General features: G+C 43.8%; 1 protein-coding gene across 12 annotated transcripts in view; it reads left to right on the top strand.

Moving 5' to 3' along the window:
• Spats2l (spermatogenesis associated serine rich 2 like) overlaps nucleotides 1-24522 on the top strand; it is a 179756-nt gene that overhangs the window by 152322 nt on the left and 2912 nt on the right. For all 12 annotated transcript variants that reach the window (XM_029481286.1, XM_029481254.1, XM_029481224.1 and 9 more), the window contains 4 exons: nucleotides 2024-2082; nucleotides 16676-16785; nucleotides 19153-19255; nucleotides 21963-22183. In XM_029481286.1, coding sequence (XP_029337146.1) covers nucleotides 2024-2082; nucleotides 16676-16785; nucleotides 19153-19255; nucleotides 21963-22183 — 493 coding nt within the window. The remainder of the gene's footprint in view (nucleotides 1-2023; nucleotides 2083-16675; nucleotides 16786-19152; nucleotides 19256-21962; nucleotides 22184-24522) is intronic.

The raw sequence follows: 24522 nt of genomic DNA on the forward strand, positions 1-24522 counted from the left end.
TCTCTCTCTCTCTCTCTCTCTCTCTCTCTCTCTCTCTCTCTCTCACACACACACACACACACACACACACACACAGAGACCAGGGGAGGAGGCAGAGACAGACACCATGGGGATTAAACCCAGAGCTGTGATCATCTTAGCCACGTGCCCTAACTCTGAGCTAAGTCCAAGCCTATGAAGTTTCTCTTTGAATAAAGAGCTCAGCAAATAAATGAGAGACTCATACAAATCAAAGACTTCCTACAAACCTTGTTGATCTGGACAATGACAGTGATGATTACTAATAACAAAATGAAGAATGTCTTGTACTCAATATGTCTTTATTGAGTAATAAAGCACAGATTTGAGATGTCTTCTGGAGGGATATTTTAAGTGCATCCTGTGTCTAAAAAAGTCAACCCTGAATCATAACAAATTTCTACATCCAATAATTTAATAGGAAGCATAAAGAGTAGATTTAATAAAACCATAGAGATGTAATTAGTAAAATTCAGGATTTGAATAACTTTTGAGGCCAATTTGGTACCTTCAAATAAATGGTAAAAGAAATGAGAACGCAGATGAGAGGGAAATGGTAGGTTAAAGACATTTAAGAGAGTCGTTCAGTTACAAGAACAAGTCTTGGAAAGATTTAGGGGTAAGTTGTAGAAACCTGAGTAGATATCTGGAACATTAAACTATTAGTAATGTTTTAGGTGATGAAGTAATATGCTTATGATTTCAGCAATCCTTAAACTTCAGATGTATGTATGTATGTAGATGGTTAGTTTAAAGATAGATAAATAGGTAATAGTAAGGTAGATGATAAATTAGATAGATCAAAAGATACATAGATAGATAGATAGATAGATAGATAGATAGATAGATAGATAGATAGATAGATAGATAGATGACAGATAGTAACATATAATAGTAAGGTGATAAGATAGATAGATAGATAGATAGATAGATAGATAGATAGATAGATAGATAGATAGATAGATAGATAGATGATAGAGAAAATATACATGTACATGCATAGATGATAATGATGATAGATGATACATATAGAAAGATAGATGACAGATGATAAATGAGATAGATGGTAGTAAGATAGAGAAATGATAAACAGATGATCAATGAAATAAATAGATGACAAATTGATGATACAATAGATATATAGATAGGTGATAAATGAAATAGATGACAGATTGATGATTAGAGAGAGAGAAGAGATGCATAGATACATAGATACATAGATGAATGGATGGATGGATGGATGGATGGATGGATGGATGGATGGATGGATGGTAATTTGTTACCAACTGAAAGTTAAAGCTCATGTCTGGTTTTACAGACACATCTGAAAAGGGATAGAAAAGGTATCTGTGCTATGTTGTTGCTTTTAGAGGGTAGAACTGGGAGATTAGGGGCTGGAATGAGAAAATAAACTTGAATAACTGTTTTAATTAACGAACTCTATTGGAAGAAGTTCACCATAACCTTGCTGTGCTGAGGCTACGGGAACATACACTTGTACTTTAGAGCAGGCAGGGGCAGCAACCTTAAGCAGGCTTGCCCAAGTATGGTCCCAGGAACGACTACATCAGAACTGGGCCCACCGCCCATCCCCAGTTAGAATCTCAGAAACAAGAACACAGACATTTGGGGATAGTCCATGATGATTTAAGTGTCAGCTTATCAAATACTTATCATTGTTTTGCAACCTTGGAGTGTGTAAAGAAAAAATACACTCTGACTTAAATATAACGCCATACAGTTCTGGTAGTCAGGAAGGCCTTTTCCTTTCAGATGTGCGGACAGTGAGTTAGCAGCAGATGTCACGGCGTTATCCTTGGGGAACATCCATCTCATGTTGCTTCAGTTTTAGAGAAAAGGTGCTCTCCTGGCATTGTTGCACAAAAATATTTGGGGTTAATGAAAATCATTTAGTGTGTGTGTGTGTGTGTGTGTTGTGTATTTCCATCACTTGTTAAAAGTTTAACTTTAAGTTCTTGTTCTTTTTGTTTCTGTTGTTCCCTAGCATCATTGACAAAGAAGTTTCACTGATGGCAGAAATGGACAAAGTTAAAGAAGAAGCCAGTGAGTATCCATGTGGCTGTGTGATGAGGGGGTCTCCCAAAAAAAACAAAATCAATCCACAACTCAGGGTGGCAGCAATTTGGGGCAGAACCCTAAAATTCACCCTGAAATACTGGTGGGTGGGCTCTGTAACTCCAGGCAGGTCACTCATCTCTGTGTTTCTGTTACACCGTCTGGCCAATGACAGAGCTACAGCGCAGTCCTCATGCACAGAATGTTCACTGAGGAAGAGGGGTCTGCTGAGTTCTTTAAATGCAAGGGACTTCCATGTGCACACAGAACTTGAACTTAATTATATTTAAAAGGACAATGAGTTGAGTAGTAAATTTGTGTATATGTGTGTAGTGTGTGTTTGGGTGGGCGTATGAACTGTTCATGTGACTTCAGGTAGGTACATGTGCACCCTTGTGTGCTTATGTGTGTAAAGCCCAGATGTCAACCTCAGATGTCTTCTACCACACTTGATCTTAGTTTTTGAAAAAGAGGGGCTCATGAACCTGGAGTTCATCAGTTTGGCTAGACAGCCAATAAGCTCCATAGAAATCCACCAGCCTCTGCTCCCCCAGTGCTGAGATTACAGGCGTGTGCCAGTGCACCTGCCTTGTTCATGGATGGCTAGAGACTGAGCTTGGGTCCTCAAGATTGTATAGTGGTTAGCTGACTCTGTTGGTCTCCCCTTGGGGCTCTCAGAGTTAGAACCTCCAGCCAAAGAACATACACGTGCTGGACGTAGCCCCATCCCACCCCCCATATATAGCAGATGTGATGTACAGCTTGGTCTTCATGTGGTGCCCAAACAGATGGAGTGGGAGCTACCCCAAAAGCTGTTGCCTGTCTGTGGGATATATTCTAGCTGGACTGCCTTGTCTGGCTTCAGTGGGAGAGGATTGGTCTTCCCTTGCAGAGACTTGAAATGCTAGGTTGGGGGGGATACCCAAGGGTCCCCACTAGCTCAGAGGAGAGAGGGATGGAGGTTGAGGGAAGGATTGTAGGATGAGGGTAACCAGGAGGGGGCAGCAGGAGGGATGTAAAGTGAATAAGTAAATAAAAAATTAAGTTAAATTTTAAAAAAAATCGTAAAGTGAGCACTTCACAGACTGAGTCTACACTTCCGTCCTGGTATTAATTTGAAGGAAGCAGATATTAAATTTAAAGATAGTCATTTTAAAGACTGCATAATTTACAATTTCACTATGGCACTCATAGCTATTTTACTCTTTCTCATTTAAGCTCACATAACTCAGATTTGTCAAATTGAATTCCCCTTAAATTGTTCCAGTTTGACTTAGGGATGTAGCTCAGTTTGAGAGTGTTTGCCTAGCATGCCTGAAGGCCTGCGTTTGATTCCCAGCATGACCTAAACCAGGCGTGATGATATATGCCTATAATCTCAGCAGTCAGGAAGGGGAAGCAAAAAGAGTGAAATAGTGAATCTGAAGCCAACCTAGAGTAAATGAGACACTTCCACAAAACGAAAAGTAAAACAGTAAAAAACAAGTAAAAAAAGTTTGTGCCACTTAAAAGTCAATACTTAAAGCTGCCTACAAATTTGTCGTGTGTGTGTGTGTGTGTGTGTGTGTGTGTGTGTGTGTGGGTGTGTGTAAAAGCTGTTTCTTTTCAAGCATTTAGGAACTTAACAATGCTCTAATAAACTATACAGGCAAAATATCCCCCAAGCTTTTAATTAACTTGTATAGGATTAATAATTCAAATATAGAGTTGTACTAAATGAAGTTTTCTTAAAATACTCCAGTTCTATTTACAAACTCTGTCAAATATGCCAGCACTTGCCAGGTTCAGACTGTAAGAGAAAACCAATTCACGTCTTAACTTGAATTTATAGATTTGCCTGATAAAGCAAATTCATTATTTGAATGATGAACACAACTGGGTGTGGCAGCACATACCTTTAATCCCAGCAATTGGGAGGCAGAGGTGGGTGGACTTCTTTGAGTTTGAGGAAGCCAGCCTGGTCTACATAGCAAGAAACCCTGTCTCCATTAAAAGCAAAATTAAGTAAATAAATAAATAACACATTCATGGTATCATGATCACTGCAAAACTCCTACATTTAACACAAAATATTAATATTCAGGTTGGGGTTTTCTTTTTATTTATGTTCATGTCTAATCTCCCCACTGTGATAAGTGACTAAATAAGCAGAGAAAGTGGTAACTGCGTGGTGGTGATTTGTGCACGATGCTGTCCTTGTATAATACCGTTTGTGTACGATGCAATCCATGTACAATGTAGTCTGTGGACGGTGCTGTCCCTATATGATGCAGTCTGTGCACAGTGCCATCTGTGTATGATGCTTCTGTGCACATGCTTTGTGTCCTATGGTACTCTGCGGAAGACAAAAATCTGTATAATGTCAATGTGTGCAGCATGGCAGTCTGTGTACAGTGGTGACGGGTGCACATGATAATCGGTGTGAGATGGCAACCTGCCTTGTGGCAGTCTGTATACCATAGAGTCTGGGTTCTTAAGATGGCAGTCTGTGCACAGAGACAATCTGTATACCATGGAGTCTGGGTAAGAGGGCAGTCTGCATGGAAGCAGTCTTCCACGGGATGAGTTTCATTGGTTGGAACTTTCAGCAGAGACGAGAACCCTCAGAAGGGACACGGTGCATGACTGACCCTCTCTTACTTTTGAATTCAGTCTGGTATGTTCCTGGAACCGGACATTTCTCATCTGGAATTTCTTACAGTGCTTTTCCTGCGTAGTCTAAGCCCTCGATCCTCACCCAGGTTTTATCTTATAAACCAGTTAAATGGTGGCCTGAACCCAACAACCTTTCAACTAAATCCTTTTTCAGTTGACTACCAGTGCATTTATTTGTACAAGAATGAAAGATTAAGCCAAATTCTTCTCTTTCTCTTATGTGCTTTGGCCATAATTCAGTTTTCATTTTTGAAAAAAAATAGCTATCAACATTTTTAATTAAAAAGTTTCAGGTGTGATGGGAGTGGGGGCGAAATGGCAAAGGCTGTTGTCACCATGCCAGTGGACCTTAGTTTGATCCCCATAGAAGAAGGAGAGAACCGCCTGCAGGTCGTGTTCTGACCTCCACAGACGTGCTGTGTCACACACATGCTTACGCGTGATACATGCACACAACAGATAAATACATAAATGTAATTAAGATGTTAACTTTAAACCAAGGAAAGTTTTCTAGGGGCCAGTAGATGGTCCCACAGATAAAGAGCAAGTGTGAGTGCTGAGGCTGAGCTCACATGTAAAATGCCCTGCATGGGATGCACAGCTCTGACCGGAGCTCTGCAGAGGCAGAGAATAGAGATGATAGTATCCCCATAGCTCACTGACCAGCCAGCCCAGCTGAATCCCTGAGCTCCAGGTCCAGTGAGGGACCCTGTCTCAAAAATATAAGGTGGAAAGAAATAGAGGAAGACACTGGACACTGACCTCCCCACGCAGGTATACACACATACATGTGCGCATGCACATAAGACACACAGGGAAAAGGTTTTGAAATAATTTAAGCAACATTTTGCATTCAAATATAACAAGTTTTGTTAGGTAAAACTAATGTGATTGGGGGGTCACATTGGAATCCTTAGGTAGCTGTACAGTGCCTCTGATTGAGAAATTAATTTAATCTTACAAGTTCCATGATTTTGTCAGTAGAAGTAAATTATTGACATCTTAGATGTCTTGTGCCTTAGGTGTAGCTTTGTCCATCTTCTAATGGTAAAAATGCCAACAAGAAATATTGTAAATGAATTATATATTCTATCTCATATAAAAGACACAAAAAGCCTGGTCGTTTTTAACAAGCTGTAAGCATACATTGGTCTATTCTCACCTATATCTAAATTGTATGCCCCTTGCTACTTGCTGTTTGCATCTTCTGTGGTCTGTTTTTGCCCCCCATCAGTGTCCTTGGGGTGCACTCCTTTCAGCCACCTCCTCCCTGGCCATCCCATCTAATGGAGACCTCCTGCACTCCCTATCTTCTTCCTCCTTCTCCCTCCTGGTCTCTCCTGAAACCTCTCACTCAATCCTCAAGTCCCACCTTTCTTTCTGTGCTACCCAGACACAGACTCTAGCCTTCTGGTCACCAATTAACTTTCAATTGGGGAATAAGGTTTACACAACAAAGGCTGGCATACACATACATAAGAATTCACTCATCTGGATGGCAACCAGATCTTGGGGTTCAGAATTTAACATCTGTATACATAGCACCAGCCCAGCCCCCAACACAACATAGACACAAATGGTTTCCCAGACAATAGTTTCACAAGTCACTACCACATCTCTTGAGGTTCACAGAAGACCTCAACTTTCATGTCCTCCTTTCTTTTCGAGACGTTAGTAGTAGCTTCCAGCATCCGTGGAATCTGGAGCATCTCCAGAGCATCCTGTGTTTTAATTCCCTCCATAAGTAAATGTGTACTGAGAACTTCCTCCTATGGCTGAAACTGCTGGACTGACAGGCAGGCTCCATCTAACTTCAGTAACTGGTGATGCTGGTCCTGCCTTCAGAATTGTCCATCCCCCGGGCAAGCCAAAGTCTGCATTGGAGGTGACAGACTTTAGTCTCTACCCACTTACTGGTTGTGCAACCTCTAACTGTTGTTAGTTTTGAGCTGGGGGGGGGGGTCTTACTGTGTAGCCCTAACTAGCTTGGAACTTGCTATGTCAGGTTCCTTATCAGAATAAGAATATTATGGCTCATCAAATGATAAAATATGAGCCAAGCACTTAGCAACATTATATGACATCACATATGTGTGCAGAGGAAAAATCTTTTATTAGCAAATAGGTCTGTCAGTCCAGGGCCTCATAGAACAGGCAGAAAATGGAGCCATGAGGGTTGTGCTGAGTCTCTCAGGAGCCATGACTGTCAACCACTCCTCTTCACAGACAGAAGGAACCAGCGAACAAAGTCCCAGGCAAGTAGAGAACCGTCCCTACAGTCACCACCTGGAACTTGCTCATCTGTGGCCTCAAGAACTTTTCCCATTCTCAGTTCTTTTATGTGACATATGAAGTGACTGGTGTCAGCTCAGTACCCCAAGACCAAGTTCTCAGCACAAAAGAGATTTATTTACCCCAGAAGGACAGAGGGCAAGGAATAAGAGACAAAAACAGAGAACAGGAAGAAGGGGGAGGTAAAAGAGGAAGGGGTATTTTTTCCCAGAGGTGGACAAAGGACTTCCTCTGGATAGTGAAGAGACAGAAGTGGCCCATAGGCGAATGACAGATTATAAAGGATAAAGGGCAACCCCTGGGTCAGGATGGGGTATTTAATATTGATTGGGCATATTAAATAGGTGAGCCATTGGGGGCTTTTGATTGCTGGACTCCAATACTCTGGTAGCTGGACCTTGGTGGTCAGCCTCAGGAGGAGGAGGTAGCCACATAAGGGAACAGACCTTGGTGTCTAGCTTTAAGAATTTAATCTAAGCCGGGCATGGTGGCACACGCCTTTAATCCCAGCACTCGGGAGGCAGAGGCAGGTGGATTTCTGAGTTTGAGGCTAGCCTTGTCTACAAAGTGAGTTCCAGGATAGCCAGAGCTATACCAGAGAAACCATGTCTCAAAAAACAAAAGCAAAAACAAACAAACAAACAAAAAGAATTTAATCTAATGGTTTTTAGCAAGGCAGAGAGGATTGGGGAGAAAGGCAAGGCCTGCCAGAGTCAAGTTTGCCATGTTTAGGCTGGCTACAGTCCTTCAACATAAATCATATTTCCTCCATGATTATACAAACTCCTGTGTGCCAGATGGCAGCTCACAAGAGTAAGAAGGCCAGTGTTGATCGACATGGGTTTAAGCCAATAGAAAGTCTTTATCAGTTGGCCAGAAACTACACAGGGTGTTCGTGATCCCAGTGTAGCACAGAACGTTTCTCAGGATGAACTTTCAAGCACAAAGCCCATGTTGTTCTCAGTTAACAAGCTGAGGAGAAGGGTCATCTTGTAGGAGGACCAGCACTCTCAATTCATCTGGACCCCTGAGACCTCTCAAACACTAGACCACCAAACAGGCAGCATACACCAGCTGATATGAGGCCCCCAATACACATACAGTAGAGGACTGCCGGGTCTGTGTTCATTCAGAGATGATGCATGTAACCCTCAAGAGACTGGAGGCCCCAGGGAGTTTAGAGGTCAGGTGGGGTGGGAATGAGGGCATCCACGTGGAGAAGGGGAGGGGTGGGGAGGAGGGGTGGGATGTGGAGCAGTCAGAAGGTGGATGGGCGGAGCGGGAATTGGAATATGGAGTGTAAAATATAAATTAAAAATAAAATAAAATTTAAAAAAACAAAACAAAATAAAAACAGTTAGCCAGAACAGAACTACAGAAGCCAGAACATAAGGTTAGTACATTTAAGAGACTTTCCCAGAACTATGGACTTTGATGGACTAGATTTTTGTTTTCATTTTGTCTACATGCTGAGTTTTATGACTTGAATGGTACCTCCTTCATAGGGTCAGTGGTGCCAAAGTCTGGGGCCTACTAAGGTCTGGGGCCCTGTTACATTCCCCACTGGCACTGGTCTTAGTTAATGAGTCAAATAATGCTCTGAGGAGGTGTAATTGATCCTAAGGACTACTCAATTTACTAAATTGATACATACTTGGCCATATGATTTCAAATGTAGGGCTCCACCATTAATCCTATCAGATGAGAACTAAAGGCCCAGTCAGTGCTGATGGCAGAGTAGTTAGCCGGGGACCAAGAGAACAGGGCTTGGTATCAATTATCTGATTTATGTCTTTCTCTTTTTGAGGTTTTCCTCAACCATGGCAAGATTTTCTCTAATTATTCCCGATCAGGTAGCATAGAAAGAGCAGGCTTCTCACAAAGCCATACCTAGTTTCCTTTATCTCATGAGAAGTCAGTCTAAGTATTTCCAGTATTATTGGACCATGTCAATAAGGGATTCTAACTGGTGTTTTAATTCAGAAGCAGAAACTGTCAATAGCTCTAGGTCCTGATAAACCAATCTGCTTAGTTTACAAAGTGTCATTAGTACATGCCTACCAGGTAGTCTCAGGGGCCCAGTAATATTGCTGTTACCCACAAGGCAGAGTAGCGGGCATCAGAATAAGGGCAATTGCCTAGGTTAAAGTTTTGGATATTGGACACGTTCTAGCCTCTTTGAATTCCACTAACCTTATAGAGCAGTTCTAAGTCACAGTGAACTTTGTCAGTCAAGGGCTGGTGATAGTCTGGTTACTTTCTATCCTTACCTAGTGTCTAAGCAGAAGCAGCAAGCCTGGCTGGTCTGTTTGGGAATGATTAACCTCACCCCCAGGAGCCCTTCCTGGGTCTGATTCCCCAGGTTTTCCTGTTTGACCGAAGCCAGAATCTTTCTTATAAAAATTTTCAGATTCTTTTTTTTTCAATTTTATGGATATTGGATTACATTTTCCTATTGTGCATTTCTTGGGAGAAACCTTTTTTTTTTTTTTTTTAATATTCATTCATCTGTTTTCAGGAAGCCTCTATTTTACAGCTCCAGGTTTTGCACTGGGAACTCCCTTGTTCTGACAAGTAGGAATCTCAGCTGCAGGTTAGACACTGAATTTTAAACTCTGTATTCCCGTCTCAAAGCATAAAAACCCCCATGTCTTTCCTTTTTTCAATACAACACTTAGAGTGGGCATTCGTGAACAAAGGTCAAGATGAATATGGGTTGCTGGACTGGGGTGACTCTGGCTAATGCCTTCCTGTATCGGTCTTCTTCCATTCCCAGGTCCAGGCCTGAGGCCCAGGGGGGTTGAACCATGACCCTGTATTCATACCTAACATAAGACTTGGGAAGAGGAAGAGGGGCAAGGAGTGGAAGGGACTAGGTCCCAATGAAACCTTAATTTCAGTGGGTCCGTAATCCAGGAAACAGTCCATTCGTTAGCAGTGTCTCTGGCTTCTTTCTTGACTTAGGTGTGGTGGATCCATGCTGTAATGCCAGCTACCTTCACCACCATAGGAGTCATGACAGTAACCATATAGGGTTCTTTCTAAGTTGGTTTCAGCCAGCCGGTTTGGCTACCTTGTTGACCCAGACAACATCAGTGGATTTAAGCACGTGCAAACTGGTAATGGACTCAGAGGTTGCCTGGGTCTCTCAGATAGTTTAATGACTAGCATTTTCGGAAGACTGGAGGGCCAACAGAGATTTGAGAAAGGAATGGTTAGAGAGTTCTGACAACTGCTGGTCTCTGAGCCAAGGAAGCAGTTGGGGATGTCTTCCAAACACAATCTCAAAGAGGGTAAATCTCCCTATATGGGTGCAGTGGGCCCAAAGCAGAGGAAGGCCCTTCCACCCTTCACTAGACTTTAGAGTTCTGTTAGATTTTTTTTTAAACATACTAATTTTTCCTTAGATGCCGAGAACTCTGTGGTCTATATCCACAATGAAATTTTTTATCTATGTCTAAAACTTTAGCTATTAATTGAGAGGTTTGGGCTCTTAAAGCCAGGCGATTATCAGACCCATAGCTAGGGAGGGGGCAAATCAGGGGACCAATTTGTGGAGGAGCTTTTTAAGCTACTACTATTTGATCAGTTTTATTCCAGGTGGGGGACATGTCTACCCACCTGGAAAAGGTATCTATAAAAATTAGCAAGTATTAGTATCCTCCCCTGGCAGACTGACCTTGGTGAAGTAAGTTTTCTCAGAGTTCACCAGGGGGTTGGTCTCTTTCTGGGTTCTATTTTGGATTTACCTAAGCACAAACCTGGCATCTGACTAAGACATCCCATACTAGACTGTCCAGTCTAGGTATAGCATTCCTTGGTCTGAGCAATTCAAAAACCCACATGAGTAGCCTGATGAAGGCCAGTTATCTGAGTTCTGCCCCTTGTTTCTGGGAGAATAGTCTTTCCCTCTGGGGTCTTCTATCAACCTGTGGGTTTGAGCTGCCCATTTCTTCTTTACTATAGAGTCTCATGCAGCACCAGATCAGGGTATGTCATCAGAATAGCATTAGTCTTCACTGGTCTCAGGGCAGCCATTTGTTGGGCAGCCAGGTCAGTGGCCCAGCAGTGGAGGTCAGCAATTTGGAGGGGAAGCCAAATAGCTTCTAAGAGGGCCAAGATGTTGTTGTTGTTGTTGTTGTTGTTGTTTTGCTTTTGTTTTTTTCCTAGCAGCGAGAAGCCTTCTTTCCCTATAGATCACATCACAGACATGCGGTACTAAAAGCATAGCAACTGTCCGTGTTGATAGTGGTAGACTTTCTTTTTCCCCCATCTGAAAGCCTGGATCAGATGAATCAGTTCTGCTTTCTGGGCTGAGGAACCTAGCTTGGGCCCAGATCATTTTGGTTTGAGTAACTATTGCAGCTCCTATGTACCTGGTTTCGTCTTTCATCTCTTGACAGTCATGGATGAGCACCTGTGGGTGGTCATCAGGAAAGAGGGTAGCAGGATTGGGGGGGGGGGCAGTTCTCAAACTGTACTTGAGAGTGGTTCAGTAGTAGAGCCTGGTACTGGGTCACACAGACACTATTAGACAGACAGTCGGGATGCTGGTCTTCCTCAGAGGAGGGACTCAATGGCATGGGGTACTGTAAGAATAAGAGCTACCTTAGTTAGGTTGTTTGTTCATTTGTTTGTTTGCTTGTTTGTTTGTTTCATTACCAGTTGTCACATCTCTTAGATGGGCCATCCTGTGGGCACAGAGTCCAATCCTTTGGACGGGTATGTCACAGGGTGTTTCCATGGCCCCATAGTTTGAGTTAAAACCCCCCTTTGGCTTTTGTCTTATGGACAAAGAGATAAAGGTTTTGAGACATCTGAAAGTGCTAGGGCTGGAGCCAAGTCAGAGCTGTTTTTAGGTGCCTTAGTTTAGTCTCAGTCCAGATTAAGGGGCTCAGTGCCCCCCCCCCCTTTGAGCTGGTGTATAGAGGCCTGGCTATTTCCACAAACTCAGGCCAAGAATCCAATAGTTGTTCAGTCCCCAAGGCTGAATATCTTAGCATCCTCTGTGGTTTATATTGGAGTCCTGAAGAAGTAGGTTGTCATAGCAGTGACGGAATGCTTTGGCAGCAGAATAGATGGACTTACCATCAAAGAAAGGCAAGCAGGAAAAAGCAAAACTTCCTTCCTCCGCGACCTGCTTTTGCGGATTGCCATCAGAAGGTGTGGCCCAGATTTAAGATGGGCTTGTCTACTTCAAATGATCCAATCAAGGCAATTCTTCACAGGCATGCCCAACAGATTAGGTTTTAGTTGATTCTAAATGTATTCAGGGTGACAACCCAGACTAGCCGTCACAATTACAATCAGTATGGTGTCTATCGACAGCCACATCCAGTAGTCATGAACACTGATGTAATTATTTTGAAGGTATATTCTAGATGAGTGTATCTCACCCTGTTACTAATTCAACAATGCTCTGTGTGTATAGTTTGCAAATGATGCTGTTTAGTTGCACAGGGACTGTGCAGGGGGAGCAGGATTATTATATTTTAAGAAATAAGCATGGATATCACTAGGCATTCAGACTTTGTCTGCCTCCCCAGGGAACTCAGAGGTCACACAGAAAGGTTCTCAACAGGTTTACTAGAGATGTGGGAAGAAAATTTGACTTTGTATTAACACGAGCATATTATGAAGTAAAATAGCAAATTCTTAAGACCTGTTACAGAATAAGGATTTCAAAGAGTCTCTGTGATTGAGGAAACCCTTGCATGCCAACACCTGGCCCCAAGATTCTGAACACACTTTCTGCTAATGGTTATTATTAGAGAAGCCTTAAGATTTCCACAGGTCAAATGATATGAACCTAACTTCCAGTGTGTTCTAAGAACCTGAAGAGATTTACAAATCCTATTGAGAAGGTGCATTTCAGCATGCCAGATACTGTTTATAAAGTTGCATAGATAATGTTACGATTTGCATGCAGAGGGGATCCAAGCTGCATGGAACTGTCTCCCTCTACAGATTTCTGAAAGCATGATGCTTTCAAAACATCCTATTACTCTACTTTAAATCCCAGCATCAGTGATCTTAAGAACTGATCTGTTTTTGTTGATGCTTCCCAGTTTTGCGATTGACATACTGGAGGTGAAGATGTGCACCCCTAAAGAATTTTGGCTTTAGATCTTAACTTTTAAGACGTTTTCATAATGGAAGGCTTTGAAATGTTAATGAGACTATATGTAAAAATGCACCCTCTGCTTGCTGATGCAGTCTTCATTTTCGTGATTTGCATGAGTTTAAACTCAGAACTTATTGGTGAGTTTGCACCTGCATTCCCATTTTAGGGCCTGCTTAGATCTATTTTTACAAAGTCTTCTGTATCGAGTGAATGCCCAAGTTCTACATAATCAGGAAGAACAATGACCCCTAATTGTCACCAGCTTCACAAATAGTTCAGTAGGAAGAGTTGGATCTGCTTAGCCGTGCAGTCACTGGCAGTCTGCTGACCCCTTTACCCAATGCTTTGCAAGTCTGGGTCTTTAGAATTTGTGTGTGTGTGTGTGTGTGTGTGTGTGTGTGTGTGTGTGTGTGTATAGATATATATATATATCTTTTAATCTTACTTTGCAAGAAGACAGTGTAGCATTTCCTATTTTGACTCAATAATCATTTCCTCGTGTTTCAGACCTCAATCCCATCCACATGTTGAATTATAATGACAAAAACGTAACTAATAAAAAGCTATAGGTCCTAAAACTTTTTTGTGAGTATTGGGTGGGGTGCTGGTTTATGTGTGTGGCACATGTGTGAGTACACACACACACACACACACACACACGTTTGTAGAGTATGGAGCTCAGTATAGAATGTCCTCCTCCCCTAACATTCCCCAGCCTAGTTTTTGAGGATACTGACAAGCACAGCCTTGCTCAGCTTTTCACATGAGAGCTGGAGATCTGGATATGTTTAACACTTTACCCACAGAGCCAGCTTCCCAGCCCTAGACCTAGACAATCTTGAGTGGGACAGGAACTTCAGTTCTTATTTTGATTTCCTTTCAATTAATGGGCCCATCTAATCAATGAGCCCTTCATTCAGCTCCCTTGCCTCTGTTGTGCACTGTGTACTACGGACATAAAGAATTCCGCAGTTCAGTCTTACTCTAGTCCCTTGAGTGACTGAAGACATATATAGTTGGGTAACATGCTATCAGAGGAGCATATAGAGATGGTGGCTCACTTGGCACCATGTCATTTGGGATGCTGAGCAAATATGGCTAGCAATGCTGTTCTTAAAATGGGGTTTCATGTGTCCCAGGCTGATCCTACCTCACTGTGTAGCTGGGGTGATCTTGAACTTCTGGTTCTTCTGAATCTCTCTCCCAGGCTGGGATTACAGGCATCTGCCACCATCCTTCATTATGTAGTGAGACATGAACTGGGACCATATGCATGCTGAGAAATGAGTCCATCAAGTGAGCCATGTCCCTAGCGCAGATTCCAGTGTTTTAAGAGCCCCCTAGAGGGCTGGTGAGATGGCTCAGTGGGTAAGAGCACCCAACTGCTCTTCCAAAGGTCCGAAGTTCAAATCCCAGCAACCACATGGTGGCTCACAACCACCCGTAATGAGATCTGATGCCCTCTTCTGGTGTGTCTGAAGACAGCTACAGTGTACTTACATATAATAAATAAATAAATAAATCTTTAAAAAAAAAAAAAAAGAGCCCCCTAGAAATCTCTTTCAAATGGAATTTCTTACTTCCTAAATGTGGATGCCCAATCTGTAAAAGTAATATGCAGGTGAACCAAACATATGTTCTCTGGTCAAAAATAATAGCAGGCTGCTATTCTGTGATCTCTGGGCAACCAGCTGTCCTAAGACATCGGTTGGTATGACCCTTTCAGCATTCGGGTGAGAATTCCTCACTCACTGTATCCGGGCATTTTTTTCCGGTAGATTTCCAAATTCAGTAGGTATAGATCAGTCTGCCCAGCCATCTGCTAAGCAGGGGAGCCAGGTGAGTAACCAAAGGATGATTAGTGTAATTGGGCAGATGATCAGGCCTTATACTGCAGGTTATCTTATTGGCATCTCAACATTGATATTGACATAAACAGAAAACACCTGTCTGTCTGAAGAATGGTTGCCTGTGTGCATCCCTCACTGTGCAAGGAACCTTAACCCTTACCTGCCTGTGTGCATCTCTCACTGTGCAAGGAACCTTAACCCTTACCTGCCTATGTGCATCCCTCACTGTGCAAGGAACCTTAACCCTTGCCTGCCTGTGTGCATCCCTCACTGTGCAAGGAACCTTAACCCTTACCTGCCTGTGTGCATCCCTCACTGTGCAAGGACATTAACCCTTACCTGCCTGTGTGCATCCCTCACTGTGCAAGGACATTAACCCTTATCTGCCTGTTTGCATCCCTCACTGTGCAAGGACATTAACCCTTGCCTGCTTGTGTTCTCTTTATTTTGTTGTTGTTGTTCCTTCACTTGATTTAGTGTTTGAAGTGACTTGTTTGATGTTGTAGCTATTAAGACCTCTTAGAATCACAAATCACATTGCTTGGTTCTATGTGGTGGCAGGGGTTTGAAATCCCAGCACTGGGAGGCTGAGGCAGGAGGAACTTGGAAGCCAGCTGACCTATCCAGTGAAATGGTATTTCAAAAATATCTAAATTACAAAGATATATTGTTTGACTCTGTGTGCTGTGAATGTAGTCTATTAGAGCAGTTTATCCTTGTGCAACCAGGATGGAAAACAATTCAACATGTACATTATCTTACATAGGCTATTTTTCCTTAGGGCTCAACATGTTTGGCTAAGAGGAACAAAGGAAATGCATATATAATGAACTAGAGAGCTGCTAGCCTGTGTACAGGGAGCTCCGTCTTCTTACTTGCTTTTGTGCTCTGTGCTCTTGGGAAACATACACAGGTTAACCTGGGCTTCAGATTCTATCTGAAATTTGAGCTCTTCTGACAGAGATGAGGAAGTAAGGTACCATGGAATTCCCCACTAACCTCTCTGAGATGCAGATGCTAAAGAATGCACACAGTCCAGTTCAAAGTGGCCGGATTTGCCCTTGAAATTGTTATACCTGGGATACTTCAAACAAAGACACAAGATACTCTGGTCTGGAATTTCTCTCTGTTTGCAAAAACAGAAATATATCTGCAGAGCACCAAATGCAAAAGCATTTTTCAGCTCCTCTAAAGTGGATAGAGCAAATCCTCTATGTCATGTTACAATATCACAGCTAGTTACCTCAAAAGACTATGTTTTAAAATATTCCAGTCTGGGGATCAAACTCAGGGCCTTTTATGTGCTACATAAGTGCTCTACCACTGACCTGCAGCTGAGGCTGTATTTGCTGAAATCTAGAGAGTCTGATGCTGTTAGAATTTAATGGTCTAGCACATTCAGGAGGGTGGTTGTTGCTGCGTGGACTTGGCATTGCCAAGTTAAGGAAGTGAGTTCAGATGCCAGTGTAAAGAGGAAGGAAAGCCGTGTGCCTCTACAGTGCCTCTGAGAACTGAGTTTTATTAGGGTCATTGTTGGTAGCAACATGAAGAGCCAGCCATCCACCTGCCTGTTGGAGGAGAGCTGGCTCCAGGAACCCCCACAGTTTACTGTGCTTACATCTCTGCCCCTAACATGTTGTACCTTCTCCTCATTTGTCAGTGGACATCCTGACTGCCCGTCAGAAGAAAGCAGAGGAGCTGAAGAGACTGACTGACCTAGCCAGTCAGATGGCAGAGATGCAGCTGGCCGAACTCAGAGCCGAAATTAAGGTGAGTTCTCTGAACCCAGCTGAACACTGAGGACAGACCCCATGCATTTGGTTTGTATCAGGAGACTGCTGCTCTGACACTCTGATACATATACCCAGCTCCCTTCCACTGGGTTGAAATACAGAATGAAGAAGGGTGAAGAAACAGTCACTTCCCTTAAGTAGAGTAGGTTTGAAGGGATGTATTATTAAAATGGAGAGGGATATGTCAGGCAAGACAAGCCCATTAAAGTGTATATAAACATAGTTATCTGTGATATGATTTTTATTCTGTATAACTTACACCTGTGTTTACCAGCATACACCCATGTATATCTTAACAGAAGGTTATAAAGCATCCTTCATATTTTTCTACTTTAATTCCCTCTTTTGATAAGATTACTACCCACAAATATATGTTTATTAGATTTCTTCCACTTCAAGGACTAGAAACTGATCCTGGCTAATCAGAAGCAGGGTTTGAAATAATACTGAGAGTAAGTCACCAAAGCTGAGTGTGTCTGAAGACCTGGGTCTACAGCTAGGCACGAACCAGTGCAGTCTGGGTAGTAATACAGGAAAATAATAATTCCCCAATTCTCTATTCAGGGCACAATGGCATTGAATGCCCTCCAAAACCCATTAGCTCTTGCCCCATACTGTGATCCAAACCACTGAGAGAGAGGCTCTGGCTACTCTCTGCTTGACCAACAAGAGAAGGGGATGTGACACCTCAATCTATACTCTCAGAATGAACCTCCTAAAGAGCATTGGGTAAAGTTTCTAGAAGGAGCCATGCTTATGAGGAAGGCAAAAGTGTTTATAATGAAGCAGGGAGGCAAACTCGATTCTTCTCTTCTTTTCCGCCCAATTGTTAAACACACACTGTATATGCACACGCATGCACCCAGCTTCTCCCTGGCGTCTAGAAACCTAGAATATTTCAAGACATAGCTGCCACTAGCTCTAGAACAGTGTCTGCCCGTAACAGTGTACAGCTGATTTGCGACAGGAGAAATGCCCTGTGACAGTTGATCCCTTCCATCCTGGTCAGGCATGGAAGGAAGCTCAAGGAGCAAGGGGTGGGGTGTCCAGAGCCCTGGAGGGGCTTCCCTCTCACCTCTCTTCTGGCCTTTGTTTTTTTTCTTACTCAGCCAATAGCAAGACCTCCTCAGGAGTCCCTCTGCAGCCTGTCCTCTCCTCTCCACCCCAGGGCCAGAGTTAAACACCCGAGACAGACCTGGGCTCCCTCAGCATGCCTTATCCCTCCCCTGGGGATACAGAACACATCAGGATTCAGTACTATTGCAACACCCATCTCCTCTGAAGAGTCCAGCTCGTTAGATCCTCAAGTAGGATGTGGGCTTGCAGCTTCCCAGTCAATGGAAATCAACTTTCTCCCAAGTTTCATTCCTGCCTATCAAAATCCCACTTTTCATTACATGGTTGGTAGCACAGGCTTTGGAGTAAAACAGTATAGGTCCAATATTTTCTACTTCTGTGGCTTGGATAAATTACATATTGTCTTAGGTTCTCAGAACCCAGATCTGTCATCTGTAAAATAGAGGTAATATAAAAACACTGGCTTCGTGATAATGTGACGGGGTGAAGGGGGGATTGTTCTTTATGGTCAGCACATGCTTTAATTTTTTAACTGTCCCGGCTCCCACGGTCTCCCGCATAATATAATATAATATAACCGTTCACAAGTCACTCAGTGAGAGAGAATCTCTTCCAGAGCCTCAGCCACATTCATCCTTGAATTTAATGTCTCTCTTTCCCTTGCCATGTGGTAAACGCCCTGGTTCTCTAGGAGGGTTTGACTCACAGTTATTTCTTGTATTTCTCACTGTAGATCTTAATTTCAAGTTGAATTTAAATGAATTGAAAACTAATCCTCCCCACTCCCTATAGCAGCACTTGAAATTCCATCATACTGCTTTCTAGACACAGAAGACTTTTTGATCTTCTTGTGATTTCTTATTAAAATAGAGATGGGTGTCTGTGGAGGGTGGCACATTTTTCTTTTGACAGTTAATACCATCCCAGGCCCTTGGCCATACTAGGCAGCCCCTGCTGGAATGAACCTCGGAAAGGTGTTCTAGTGAGGGATGCTAAAAGGTAGAACAGATAAGCCCCGATGTAGAGTTTGCTCATTATCTGTCTAAGCCAAATGGGGGAAAGTCAGGACTCCTCCTGATTCCCAGAAGGTGACCAGGGTCATGGAGGACAGAACTAAGGCCCACTTAGTGGCCCCCCAGTGTGAATGAGCTCCAGTGATCCCCTCAGGTCGGCCATCATCGGGCACAGGAAGAGCAGAGGGAGAGGCTGTGCGGACGGTGCTGCTGTGCTTTGGGACTGACTCTCTCCGCTCTTCTTTTTCCTCTAGCACTTTGTCAGCGAACGCAAGTATGACGAGGAGCTGGGGAAGGCTGCCCGCTTCTCCTGTGACATTGAACAGCTGAAAGCCCAAATCCTGATCTGTGGAGAAAGTGAGTTTTGCATGCCTGCTAAATAATTCTGCGTGAGAAAGCTGGGTGCTGTTTGGACTTGACAGCAGAAATGTCGGGTATATGGTCCCCTGGCGTGGCTAAACTGAAGCCTGAGAAGATTTAATGATCTAAGGTCATGACACAAGTCACTAGAAATGTCAAGATTTGAACTTAGACTCTTTAAATGCCACTGTCCACCAGTAAATCCTGAGGATTTATTACTTGGAACAGAGCAGGTCAGCTGCCGGATCCCCTATGTTCCTCCAGACACACTGCTGCTCTGGTTCTATAGATGCTGTTTCATGGGAGTTCTCTTGGCACTTGGGGAGTGATCGGCTGCTGCTATGCCAGGCCCAGCCTGCCTGAGTGCGCTCTGGATGCCCAGAGCCCCCCACCCTGCTTAGTTCTCTGCTGAGTGAAGCCGAATGTAATGAAAGACTTCGAGTCAGCCATTAGCTTAGTCTTGTTCCCTATTAAGCCTTAATTAGAGTGGCTAATGTGCAGCAAGATTGGCTGCTGTTTTTTCCTGTACTCACAAGGGGAGGTGGAGATGAGTGACGGGCACTAACGTGGCTTTGAGGACAGTCACAGAGAAGGTCTAACAACCGTCCCCGACCTCATAGTCAGCAGAAAACCAAGACTTGACTGCACTTGTTTTTACACTGAGATTTTTTTTTTCTCCCCTCTAAATAAAACATTCCATAAACTTGAGCTCCAGGCTACCGAACCGTGGTGACTAGCACATGCCATTACTTCCAGGTCGCCTCAGACTTTCATGCACATCCTGCCTACCTGTTACACACACCGCATGCATGCATGCACAGTGATGCAATTTACTTTTGTCACAGGAGGTGGTAGACATTTTTCCATGTTGGTATGTTTAGCTAAGTCATTTAAATATAATTGGTGTGGCCGACCCTCAGACTATAGCCTCCAGTTGTGCCCCAGAGAGCAGTGCTGTGGGCTTCCTACTCGTGAATGACCCTATGCATCTGACTTTCCTGGCTGCACTTCTCAGGTTTCTCTTTATAGGCTGCCTCCCTCATGGCAGGAGTTCCCTGGGGACCCTTCTCCATCCTCAGCTCTTGCCCCATCACCACACAAGCAGTTTGGTTGACATTTGGAAAAGAACCTGCCCATCCTAGGTTCCTCTTTAATCCAATGATAAGTGACACTCTAATTCTGAGCTGAGTCACCCAGCTCAGGTGGAAAGGGGAGAGGGGCACTTCACTTGCTTTCCTCTAGGTGCCATCTAGGGAGAGAAATCACCCCTTGCCGAATTACAAGAGCATCCTCGTAAGCCCCTTACCAAATTACAAGAGTGTCCGAGTAAAGACAGCCTCAAGTGCTTGTGACAGTAACCCTCACAAAGCTCCCTCATGGAGGTACCTCTCTACAACTCCTCAATCAGAAGGGGAGACAGGAGATAATGGCCACACACCACTGAATCTGCTGAGCCCGGGAGCTGCTGAAGTCCCCTGGCTGTGTTTGGACAGCCCACACTCATTTGTCACACCTTAACCTACAAAATGAAGGGGCTGGAGATACATCCCTGTCCTTTCTACTGCTAACACTTCGTGAGCCCTACTAGCCATTCCTAATCCTTTTGCCAAACCCTGGGATTAAGTCTGATCCAACAAAGGGAACAGAGAAAATTGCTTTTAAAAATTGGTGACAATTTTAAAATTCAGATGGAGGCCTTCCTGTCCAGCCTGGCACTTGAATCCCAGTGAGCTGTGAGAGAAAAGTCACGGCTTTATCCTGGAATTGATTCCTTCTGGCCTCGATTCAGCATAATCACATAGAAATCATCCTGCCTGAAACCACCACTTTCAAAAACAACAGGACTGGCAATAATAAGCATTGAACAGACCTGCCTGACCTGAATGTGTGCATGACAGAGAGCTGGCTGATCGGCCTGCCATGCACATAACACTGGGGACGGTGCAGAGCTGCAGTTAAAGACTGGTTCGGGTAGCCCTAGTGGAGTATAGAAGGTGCATGGGGCTGGCAGGCCTGCCCAGTGATCGGAGATACTCTTGATCCAGAGCAACGAAATACTTAGCCTGTAACATCCACCCATTCCCACGCTCAGAGAATACAGAGCCCTGTCAGCCTCTCATCCTGATGCATTAGCAGCACCAAGTAGTATAGAACCTGATAAGGGCAGTGTAAATGGCTGAGTGATGGGGGAGCTAAGGCAGAATTCACTTATGGATGGAGCAGAGAGGGAGCGTCACAAGGTCATTATCTCTCTATCCACGGTGGTTCTCCACCTAAAGAATAAACTCGCCGGGCGTGGTGGCGCACGCCTTTAATCCTAGCACTCGGGAGGCAGAGGCAGGTGGATTTCTGAGTTCGAGGCCAGCCTGGTCTACAAAGTGAGTTCCAGGACAGCCAGGGCTATACAGAGAAACCCTGTCTCGAAAAACCAAAAAAAAAAAAAAAGAATAATCTCTAAGTCGCTCAGATAGGTCTTTGTTGCTACAAATACCTCTCTTTGTGGATTCTACCACTGTGATCACTGTTTAGGAACTCTTAAGGGAGGAATATGGTGGTCTCTAAGCCCCTCGGTGTCCTTTCATCTTAAAGAGTAAACCTTAATGTTTGTATGGAGCTACTGCCAGTTTCTTCCTCTTCTAGCACTTTCTAAGGGCTCAGCAGGGCTCTTGGCCCAGCCTTTAATACCAACCATTCCTTGTTGCAGTTACACATCCAAAGAACAATTACTCCTCAAGAGCTCCCTGCAGCTCCCTGCTGCCTCTGCTGAACACTCATGCAGTAGCTTCCGGGAAACAGGGGAATTTTGCCCGGAAGTCATCCGGTCACAACAAGCCCTCTGAGGGGAAAGCAGCAAACCCCAAAATGGTGAGCGGACTTCCCAACACTGCCGATGCGTGTCACCAGACCATGCCCACTAACAAGCAGGTAAGCCATTCTGGGAGGGCCTCGTGAAGTGCTGCCTGCAGGGATCTCAGCAGATCCTGATGCATGGTTCACGGAAGGAAACCACCATCCATTTTCAGAGGAAGAACTGAACTAGAGGTCCTGGCCAGGCTCCTTCTGGATCCAGGACACGCACAGGCTCTTAGCTCTGTGTGCAGAGCTGTGTTAGCTCATTCACCTAATGGACACAGTCCTCTCACGCCCTCCTTGCCAGCATCTCCAGGCCCCGTAGAGATGTAGCAATGAGATGCGGAAGCAGACCACTATTAGCGAGAGGAAACAGGTGACGCAGGAACAGAGCAAAGTCAGTGCAGCTTCCATTTACTTGGAGTTTCAGTAGAGCACACACATTTAAAAATGACTGATTCATTCCGGTCTCCCATGGTCTCAATACACTTTCCAGCTCCTCCTCCTCTTTCTCTGTTGTATCTTTGAGAGGGAAATAGTAGCTTGAGGTTAGAAGGTGAATAAGAAATGGGGTTAGGTGATGTAGGTGCTGGGCAGACTACAGTGATAGCTTTCATGGACTGGTGGCTGTCTAGCATTTCTGCTAGAAATAGACCCTGTTGGGTCTCCTTGTCTTGGCCTTTTAGGGGTTCCCACTACTGACACTGCCAGGCGTTCCTGTAGTCCTGAGTGACGTCATGAGCTTTAAAGTAGCAGTTTGGTACAGGGCACTGTAGAAATACGCTCTGGCTAACCGTGCCTTCACTGCATTGCTCCATGCTTATTACCAAACACCATGATGGACACAAGTCTAAATGTTAACCCAAGTGTTTCCCTCTCTCAGTTTCTTTAAAAACAAAGAAAGTCAAATCTGTTGCTACCGTGTACAGTCCTTTCAGCTCAGTGATTCCAGCTTTCAGGTGGTGGCTAATGTAAGCAGTAGTACCCTTACATAGCTAAACAAAGCAGCGAAGACCAGCAAGAAGGGCTCTGTGCCTCAGAGTAACTGTTAGGAGTCCCACATCATTATCTTTCCTACACATTGAGGGGTGAGTGGGGTCGGTAAGATGCCCACCCAGGATCAGCACTCTCCCTTCAGGAACACATCCCAGGATTTGAGGTCCTGGAATTCTGCTCTCACGAGTTCCCAAGCCCACTCTCAAGGACCATTTGAACCATTTTCTTTGGTCCACTTATCTCCAGGGAAAAACATGCTGCCAATCTGCACACCTCTATATGAGACTAGGTCGAGAGTGTTCACCTTCCTGTGTGCAAGGCCTGTTCAGTGTGGGATGCTGCAGAGAAAGAGAAGCATTCAGATAATAGGATATGGTCCTGCACTGATACTTCTGACCTAGGCCTTGGATTGTTGGGTTATTGGGTGCTACTGTATCCTAAACCTGTATCATGGAGTCATGCTGTACAAATCCAAAACCTTACAGCTTTATAACTCACCACTTTGTATTTTTAGCTCTAAGAAGTCTGGTTTTCAAAACATAGTTTTGTGTATCAATTATGTGCTTGTGAGTCTTGTCAGAAAAGAGCACAGAAAGTGGGAGAGTACCAACATTTTCTACATGTAGACCTGGGCAAGCCCTGTAAACTATCCACATCTACACTGTGAAGCAACTGAGAGCCACCACCTCAAGGATGACAGTGATTTAAGAGATATGGTTATGTACTTCCTGAGTGCTGTCGTCCCCCCTCAGCCCCCACCCCCTGTCACCTGTTGACTCTTGGAGTCTTTAGCTTACATGGACAGTCAGCTTTGGCCTGTTGTTGCCTTTCTACCTATCTCTTCATGTTTCTGGCTGCTGATGGCTTGCTGGCTTGTTGAAGGAATTGCTTTTTGGTATGAGGCTTTTGAGCTGATTGGCTTTAAATTACAAAATGTTTTAGAAAAATTACCTCTGTGACCATAGCACATTAACTGCTTTCCCGGAGGTCTCCCAGGTACACCTCATCCCTGCATTTGCCTGAAGTAATATTTCTGAACTGTAAGAATGGTTGTTTTGAAATAAATTAGGAAACCTGTTTTGCAGAAGAAAATTCATGGGCAGAAAGTCACTTCTTTCTTCATACATGTGATTAGAATTTAAACATAGACTGCACAGAATAGTCAACTTAGAACTTTTTTGTGTTAAAGATGATCTGTGTCCTGCCCATCTGTGAAATGAAACACATTTCATTGTATTACATTTTAAGCATACAGGGGTTTTTTGTTTGGTTTGGTTTGGTTTGGGGTTTTGCCCTACTGTTGTTTCTTTTCTTCTTCTTCTCCTTCTTCTTCTTCTTCTTCTTCTTCTTCTTCTTCTTCTTCTTCTTCTTCTTCTTCTTCTTCTTCTTCTTCTTCTTCTTCTTCTTTCTTCTTCTTT

This window comes from Mus caroli, chromosome 1 (genome assembly GCF_900094665.2).
Source record: "Mus caroli chromosome 1, CAROLI_EIJ_v1.1, whole genome shotgun sequence".
NCBI classification, from domain to species: domain Eukaryota; kingdom Metazoa; phylum Chordata; class Mammalia; order Rodentia; family Muridae; genus Mus; species Mus caroli.